At 43.0% G+C, this 9,566-nt stretch overlaps 1 protein-coding gene across 1 annotated transcript; it reads left to right on the top strand.

The window, feature by feature from the left end:
• The first annotated feature begins 207 nt into the window (after positions 1-207).
• LOC119881912 (tetraspanin-19-like) lies at positions 208-8,029 on the top strand. Its single transcript, XM_038691992.1, is given in 9 exon segments — positions 208-345; positions 348-379; positions 3,485-3,563; positions 4,137-4,249; positions 4,476-4,550; positions 5,118-5,210; positions 5,285-5,482; positions 7,086-7,169; positions 7,255-8,029. Coding segments are annotated over 9 exon segments (915 nt in total). The 5' UTR covers positions 208-314; the 3' UTR covers positions 7,465-8,029.
• Positions 8,030-9,566: the final 1,537 nt, after the last annotated feature.

Below are 9,566 nucleotides of genomic sequence, written 5' to 3'. Positions count from 1 at the left end.
TTACTGTGTGTTACTGTGTGTTACTGTGTGTGTGTTACTGTGTGTATTTTACTGTGTGTGTTACTGTGTGTTACTGTGTGTGTGTTACTGTGTGTATTTACTGTGTGTTACTGTGTGTGTGTTGTTGTGTCTCCATGGCGTCAGTCGGATCAGTTTAATGTTAGAGACATGAGGAAGTGGATTCTGGACTCTGGACTCTGGACTCTGGACTCTGGAGTTGTTGCAGGTGCGATTCAGACGGGAGCTGAAAGGTTCTGCACGCCTGGAGAACCTGCCGTGGTTCTGCTGCCTGCTGGCTCTGAGCGGAGAGAGAGATGAAGCTGGAGGTGAAGATCGAGCTGCTGAAGTCTGCTCTGCGCTCTTAAACTCCATCTTCCTGGTGAGACGTTCAGTCAGAACTCAGAGCTGCTCTCAGATCAGTTCCTCCTGTAGATCAGCCTCTTAATATCTGCTGAGTCAGCATTCAGCCTTCCCTCCTCTTTGTGTCTCTGTTTGGGGAAGTGACCTCTTTAAATGCACTTTTCACAGCTAAACACCAGAAACACGCTCACACATGCAGACACCGTTAAAACCGAGCCCAGTGTTCAGCTAAACGCCTGCTGGAATAACAGCTGAGTCTTCAGCTGCTTTTTAAAGGTGCGTAACGCAGTGGGGAGGTGCGTACGAGGAACTGCTAACAGCCTCTGACCTAATGACCTTAGGGTGGGGGGGGTTGCTGTAACAGCTCGGAGATGTAAGAGGGAGTTTGACCTTGTGATGCGCTAAAGGTAAGATATTAAAATGAAGATGAAGTGGCAGCCAGTGAAGCGGTGATCGGACTGGAGTAATGAGCGCTCTTCTGCTTCATGTGGTAAACAGCTGAGTTCTGGACAGCGAGTGAGTTCTTTATTACTCATGCAGGTAAAAAGACAGAAATCTAAACGGGAGGCTTTCTGTCTTTGACACCAGCGATCTTAGTTTGAATATGTTCCTTAGTTGGAAGAAGCAGTTTTTTAATTGGTTGGTTGGAGTGATGTCATGAGAGGTCAGGGCCTGTTTAGCCTAGCTTAGCACAAAGACTGGAAGCAAGGGGAAACCGTTAGCCTAGCATCCTCAGAAGAAACCATTTGAATTCCTGTTAGTGTTTCCAGAAAGCACAGCGTACGTTCTTCAAACACAAACCTCCACAAACACTCAGTTCCTCTCAGACGAGCCCAGGTCACCCAGGTGCTGCTTGATCACAGGGGTAAATAATCAGGTGCAATAATTAATGTCTCTGTCTTATCTGTGTTCAGTTGCAGAGTGTTCTCATTCAGCCGCTGCCTGATGTTGCTCAGTTTGCTAGGATCATTTATGGAGATCTGTGTCCTTTAATGATCAGTACAGCTGAATATCATCCGCATGAAGGTGGTAAGATGTCGCTGAACTGTCTGATAATTTGTCCAACAGGAAGAAATAAGAAATAAGATCCCAGGTCCCAGGACGGACCCTTGGGGTGTCCCATATGACAACACTGCTTTATCCAACATGAACCTGTTTGCAAGAGCACCAAAAAAAAAAGCATTTTAAGACAGTTCCAGACAGCTGGTGGAGTCTGTTTAGCATGATGTTGTGATCGATAGTATCGAAAAGTCTAATAGGAGCAGGACAGAATCAGCGGCCGTCAGAATATCGCTGGAGATTTTAAGTAAAGAGGATTCTGTGTTTTTGGCGGAAACCAGACTGAAATGTGTCAGATATTTCATGGGTCTCAAAGAAGGCAGTCAGCTGAATGTTTAACACGAACGAGAGTTTAGAGATGGGTCTAGAGTTCTTCGGGCCAGATGGGTCCAGGTTAAACTTTTTAAGTACTGGTTCAATGATTGCATGGTTAACCTCCTAACATTCCTGTCAAATTCATGCAAAACGCCTCTTCAAGGCAGATCCAGAGTAAATTGAATGTAGTTCTTGAACCATTTGGAGTATCTGCCTGGTTTTGGGCTTCTCTGAAAGAGACACTCTGCAGAGTCTGACCTGAAAGTCAGAATGACTGTAAGAGCTACTGGAATTGATTAATATAAGTTTAAACACACTAAAACTAATAGATTTTTCATTTCCACTGGAAAATGTTTGCTAACAAATGCAGCTACAGCTGGGAAACACTGTGGGCCGCAGCAGAAAGCCTTACCTAGAACACGTTTAAACTTCATACCAGTACCGTGAAACATGACTCTTGTCCACAGGTTATTCTGAGGGTCTGTCTCAGCAGCTCCACGCAGACGTGTGCTTCTGTTGGCAGATCATGAACTTCCTCCTTAAAACTGGATATCGTTATATTCAGAATCTTATTGGCTACAGGAAGTGCCCGTCATCGGCACAGTTGGTTGCAATTGGCTCAGCCTACGCATGAAATGACAGGGGCCGGCCCTTCCTCTCATTGGCTGTTGAAGGCTGTGAAAGGGACATGTGAGCTCCTATTGGTTCGGATATGGCGTCAGTCGAAAGGTCAAAGTTCAGCTGCTAATCTGAATACAAGCTTTCGTAATTGTTTACATCCAAATCTGAGTTATTCCGGTTATAATGACGTACGAGCTGCGTCTGAAGCGGTGCGGCAGCCCTGAGGATTTACTGATGGAATAATGTGTTTTGGACTAAATGTTTTTACTGGATTGGATCGTCTGGACCTTTGACAGCGTTTCTGTTGGAATATAATCGATGGGTGGATTAAGTTACTGTGAGGCTTCAGAGTCGCGTCACTTTTTCTGTACTGGCTGGTCTGACAGAGGCGCCGATTGGACCCGCTGTGCTGACTGAATCTTGAAATGGTTTGCATCGGTCGAATCACGAGGATTTTAGCTTTCAGACGGTGGAACATACGAGTATGAAGTTAACATATCAGCTGTGTGCACAGACCGAAAGCTGCCGCCAGGACCTGACGGCCCGCTGGAGCGTTAAGAGGTAAAGAGAGGTTGGGAGATGCCAGTTTGAAGTGAGATGTTAAGCATGTGGCTCCTTTTTAAATTATTAAACTTTAATTCAACTCCTGGACTTTAATAGCTCCTGAGTTTCATGTTCAAAACATTCAGAATCTCTCCCACAGATCTGTGTTCTCTGACAGGTCCAGAGAAAAAGTTTCTAACGTCACTCTGCTGCGCATTATGTAGTTGCTCTGCTGGTACAGTCAGACGAGACGAGCAACTGGAAAACTATCGCTTCCAAACAGAGCAAGGCTGCTTCAGGTTTCACACGTTCATGTTGTGAAACTCTGCCAGCTACATTACCACTCGGTCACAAGCTGACTCACAGCGCGAGAGCGGGTTCACCTGATTACTCTCACGCAGTCATTTCATCGAAATAAACTGATTTTCCTCCGAAACGTTCATCCTGCAGAATCTCTGAAACAAACACTCCAAACCGATTTAGACCCGATCCCCTAAGAATCAGTACGAACAATGGAACAAGACAGCCGCTGACCTTTGACCTCTGCACTGTGAGACAGCCGCTGACCTTTGACCTCTGTCTGCAGGCTCTGGGTCTGAGCGTGGCCGGCTGTGGAGTCTGGATCCTTTTTGACAGAGGAAGCTTCCTGACCGCCATCTCCTCCGGTAACTCTGCTGCACGGGAGCCCACAGTGCAGCGTTCAGTGCCTGTTTAGCCTAGCTTAGCACAAAGACTGGAAGCAGGGGGAAACTGTTAGCCTAGCTTAGCACAAAGACTGGAAGCAGGGGGAAACTGTTAGCCTAGCTTAGCACAAAGACTGGAAGCAGGGGGAAACTGTTAGCCTAGCTTAGCACAAAGACTGGAAGCAGGGGGAAACTGTTAGCCTAGTTTAGCACAAAGACTGGAAGCAGGGGGAAACTGTTAGCCTAGCTTCCTCAGAGGAAACAAAACTTTTGACAACATTTGATTTCCTGTTACTGTTTTCAGAAAACACTCATGTAGTGAAAGTATCAGCAGTAAAAGTACACAAGTACTCTCAGCTTCATGTAGTGAAAGTACACGAGGAACAGGGCTGGAGGGGGTGGAGCCAACGAGACACAGGTGAAACACAGGTGCAGGAACACAAGACAGGAAACAAAGCTGCACAGCACACAGCAGGAAGAACCCTTTCAAAATAAAACAAGTCAAATCCTAAAGATGTCTCTGTATGTGTAAAGTGTTTCTCTGTGTGTGTACAGATGAGCTGCGTACCGTGGGGGCGGGGCTGCTGCTGATTGGTGGAGTGGTGGTGGTGGTCAGTGTCGTTGGATGTGTCGGAGCTGGTAGAGAGAACAGATTCCTGCTGCTGATGGTGAGTCTGGAACCTCTGGGACCAGTGACAGGAAGGAGGATGTTATCACCAGTTCATGACTTCCTGATATTGTTTATCTGTACCTGAAAGCCAGAGATGGACGCCTCACGCCGGCGTCCGCTCACGTTATGTTAACCATGAAGAGTGTTTTGCACGTGACGTAAAACAGAAATCCTTCCATCCCTCCTGACATAAAGGTAGCATTAACTCTGCTCTCCCTCCTCAGTACCTGGGCTTCCTCATCGTCCTGATCTTGGGTCAGCTGTTCGTCACGCTGCTGCTGCTCATAAGTAAACACACGGTGAGCCGGCTTTTATTTTGGCGATCAGACATGTGTCCGTGTACTAATAGTTTCCTCTGACAGCCTGAACAGGAAGTTCATCTTATTTTAACGTGTCGACGTGAGATCAGATCTACTTCAGGTGCAGCAGGAAACTACAGGTGTGTTTCCACCAAGAAGTCCAGTTCACTTCAGTCCCTCACACATGAGAACGGTTCTTTTTATTCTTTTCTTATTCTTATTTCTATCTGAAGAAGTTGAGGATGGAACCAGTAGAACCTTTCCATTACGTTCCGTTTTTTCCATTACCTCTTTGTAGAGGTACACAGCGCACTGACCCGGGACTCAAAGGTGGAGATAGAAACAATGCAGCCCACTGATGGGTCAACACATCTAGAGATTGATCACTGGATACTGGAAGTGTGAAAACGCAGCTTAAATGAGCTTAACTAACCAAACTAACCTGGCTAACCATGCTAATGCTAAAATGGCTAACTGGAGTAACCATGCTAACCTAGTTAACTGGATTATGTGAAGTATTTGGTGTCATGTCACATTGAGCACTTGAGTTCTTCCTGCTGTGGTCAGATTGAACGGAGTCTGGACGCCTCAGTGGACAGGATCATCCTTCAGTATGGAGGACGCGGTCAGGACAGACTGATGGACAACGTGCAGCACTATGTGAGTCTATTTAATCAGTGTGGCTATAATTACTGGTTGATTTATTGATGATGATTGTGATTTGCTGTGGACAGGGGAAGTGCTGTGGCAGGACGGGTGCTGACGATTGGCTGAAGAACTCTTATATTCAGACGCTGAACCTGACCAACCCAGACGTTCTTCCCTGTTCCTGCTTCAGCTCGTATCGTCCCAGCCTGGACTCGTCCTGGTGCTCCGAGCTGCTGAACTTCAGCGCTCCGCTGTTTGGACGAGGAAACACCTCGTACCATCAGGTACTGCAGTACTCACACACAGTATACAGTCAGATTACTGCATATCTGTACTGACAGGCTGCATCATGTCATTAATACAAAGAGCATTTAGCTAAAGAATGAAAAGCATCACATTATTATGTTATTTTATGTTGTTTCATGTTCATATTTCATTAAGCTACAGCATGCTACAATAAGCTACATCATGCTACAGCATGCTACATTAAGGTACATCATGCTACAGCATGCTATATTAAGCTACAGCATGCTACAATAAGCTACATCATGCTACAGCATGCTACATTAAGGTACATCATGCTACAGCATGCTACAGCATGCTACAGCATGCTATATTAAGCTACAGCATGCTACATTAAGCTACATCATGCTACATTAAGATACATTATGCTACAGCATGCTACATTAAGCTACATCATGCTACATTAAGCTACATCATGCTACATTAAGCTACATCATGCTACATCATGCTACATCATGCTACAGCATACTACAGCATGCTACAGCATGCTATATTAAGCTACAGCATGCTATATTAAGCTACGTCATGCTACATTAAGATACAGCATGCTACATTAAGCTACAGCATGCTACATTAAGATACAGCATGCTACATTAAGCTACAGCATGCTACATTAAGCTACAGCATGCTACATTAAGATACAGTATGCTACATTATGCTACATCATGCTACATTAAGCTACATCATGCTACATTAAGCTACATCATGCTACATCATGCTACAGCATGCTATATTAAGCTACAGCATGCTACATTAAGCTACATCATGCTACATTAAGATACATTATGCTACATTAAGATACATTATGCTACATTAAGCTACAGCATGCTACATTAAGATACATTATGCTACATTAAGCTACAGCATGCTACATTAAGATATATTATGCTACATTAAGCTACAGCATGCTACATTAAGATATATTATGCTACATTAAGCTACAGCATGCTACATTAAGATACATTATGCTACATTAAGCTACAGCATGCTACATTAAGATACATTATGCTACATTAAGCTACAGCATGCTACATTAAGATACATTATGCTACATTAAGCTACAGCATGTTACATTAAGATATATTATGCTAAATCATGCTATGTTCCGTTGTTATGTTACATTACATTTTTGTTATTATGCTACTTTATGTTACGTTAGGCTATATTACATTTGTTATGTTAAGCTATGTTATGCTACATCATGCTACATTAAACTACATTATGCTACATTAAGCTATGTCATGCTACATTCCGTGTTACATTATGTTACATTTGCTTTGTTTCTTAATCATTTGTTGTTATTATGCTACTTTGTTACAGATAGAATTGCTAAATCTATCAGATTATAATGTTATGCTTACATATTGTGTTTATATTTTATATATATACGTTATGTTTAAAATGATATCTTCATCTGTTGTGTTGATATGTAAGTTTCAGTATGCTATGCATGTGTTTATGTTGTGTAAGTTAGTTATTATATTTGAATGTTATGTTGCAGTGTGTTTGTGTCATGCAACATGTTGTGTCACTTTGTCTGCTCTCTTGTTCATCAGGTGATGTAAGTTTGTGTGTTTGTTGCAGGGCTGCAAACAGAAGCTCAGTGATTGGCTGCAGGAGAATGCCGTGACTATCGTCGGCATGGACGTCAGCCTCATGTTGATCCAGGTAATAAACTGTCTCCGTCTGAGTCTGTCCCCTAAAAAGAAAAGACGACATCATGACCTCCACTGACTCTCCCGTCTCTCTCCAGGTGTTCCAGATGGTCGTGATGGTTTACCTGTACCGAGCGTTTGGCAGAAAAGCTGTTTTGAAAAAAGCAGATCCTCTGGCCGAGCCGGACCACGCCCACCTGGACCACACCCCTGAAGATGACGTGGACTATGGAGAACAGAACTATGGCTACAGCCATACTGATGATGATTACATTGACCCCGCCCACCCAGCACAGTACCATTACTGAAGCCAGGGGTTTTATTTCAGAAGCAGTTTTTGTCATTGGTTGAAGTTTTCTTTACTCCAGACAGCGATCACCTGTGTGCTTCTGACCAATCATTTCATTCGTCACTACTTGGGCTGTGCACGTTAACATGTTCTTATCGCATTAATTAATTAACACAACAATTATTTTATTGCACATTAACACGATTTTTATTATTATTATTTTAATAGTCCGTTGCTCGCTGGCCAATCAGACGAGCAGTGGAGGGAGGCTTCAGCTCCAGCGTGTGGAAGAAGCAGATAAACAAAAGCAAGACAAGCGATCAAACGCCGCAGTGAAGTGGAGAGCTGCACACTGCATGCTGGGTAATGTTGGGGAACGTTCTTACAGTCACAGCGTAGTCTCTTGGCCCCGCGGTGTCGCTCTTTGCTCCGGAAATATTGTAATTTTTATTTTTATTTTTCTTTATTTTATTTTCTTGCTGCTGTGTAAAGCGAACACTGCTGGGAAAAAGTGTTTGAAACCACATGTTATTACACTTTTGTGTATATAGCAGTACATTTAAATTAAAAGTGGCAACACACGACTTTAGAATTCATTATTCATCAACAGTGACACTTTGTGCAGCTGGAGAAAAGTAACTGCAGCCGCTTTGCTCCCACCAAGTTCTAATGTCATGTGACATGGTGACATTTTGCAGCGCAGGTGAAAATTTCTAACCAGCATGCATCGCGTTAAGTCAGCTCTGCGAAGCGCCACATGAAGCATCTCAGAGACTTTTTGCTTTTCTTTTTTATTAAAAACTTTATTCAAACATTATCTGAGCAGAAAACAGATCAACAATTTAAAATACATTAAAAAACATTTGGTAAAAAGCTGAAGTTTGTACATGAGCTCGGTGCTAAGCTACACCTGCAGTGCCCTCTGGTGTTCACACAGAGAACTACACCAGATAAATAATAAATAAAGGACAGAAGAAAACAAAAGAGAGGACATCAGTCAACCTCTGGTAAATATAATACAAAATACATAAACTTGCTCCATTTCAGTGAAAAATAGATTTTAACAGCAAGTGTATGTAATTCTGAGAACTAGATTCATAGAAATGATATATTCAGAGCTACGTTAACATTTATCTTATTTATGCAGATTCGTTTGCAACAGATTAAATCTTAGATTGTGTCAATATATTTATGTTAAAGTTCATTATTAGCATAAAACACTGTTTTAAAAAACCTAATGATTTTTTCTTTTGATCACAACAACAGATAAATTCTGCTAATAAAATAATTAATATGTATTATATAACAATAATAAATGTAGATTTTAGATTAGATTCTTTGTGTTGCTTTTATTTGGAGGATAATGATGCTGTTGGAACTACAGTTCCCATAATACTTTAGGGTCATCAGGAAGTATAAAGTTGAACAGTGAGCTGAGAGACTTGTGTTTACTCATGTAACTCTGAAATGTTTTTTTTGGCCAGGTATCTCTCGATAAAGAGATTTTAATCTCACGGAGACTCACCTGGTTACATAAAGGTTCGATAAATAAAAAAATTAAAATGCATGTTGCCGTGGAGTCAGCGTGTCTTAAAGTAGCTTAATTAGCTGCGAGCAGCTGCTGTTCGCAGTTCGCCAGCTCTCACTGGTTCTGCTGCGTCTCTGATCTGTGAACACTGAATCTGAAAATCAGCTGTTGCACCAACTTCCTGATGTTGTAACAACACCTGTCTGTACCTGTCTCCTCACGTCACGTTGTGGAGACTCTGCACACTCAGACTCTCTCCAGGAGAAACCCTGGAGGTCAGGACCTGGATCTGGTTCTGCTGAGGGGTCGGCAGTGCGTGTGCGTTATTTGCGCAGTGCTTCCACCTGCTGCCTCCAGCAGTGAACACAGCGGATGGATTTACTGATGGAGTTGAAGTCTGGAGGTGAAGGGGTGGAAGTGAAGGGGGGGGCGGAGGGGAGGCACCTGGCAGAGTCCAGCTGTGGCCCGTTCTGAAAACACACACTGATTTTACACACTGACTGACTTCTCTAATCAATCAGCTGATCGATCATCCGGCTCAGTCGCTCCGGGAGTTTAGTTTCACTCATTAATAATTTTAACTCATTTCCTGT

The sequence above is a fragment of the Micropterus salmoides genome, unplaced genomic scaffold, assembly GCF_014851395.1.
Source record: "Micropterus salmoides isolate LMB-PRFRI ecotype aquatic unplaced genomic scaffold, ASM1485139v1 Ms_hic_scaffold_2801, whole genome shotgun sequence".
NCBI classification, from domain to species: Eukaryota; Metazoa; Chordata; class Actinopteri; order Centrarchiformes; family Centrarchidae; genus Micropterus; species Micropterus salmoides.
The sequence above is the reverse complement of the archived record's forward strand: the minus strand, read 5'-3'. Positions and strand labels throughout refer to the sequence as shown.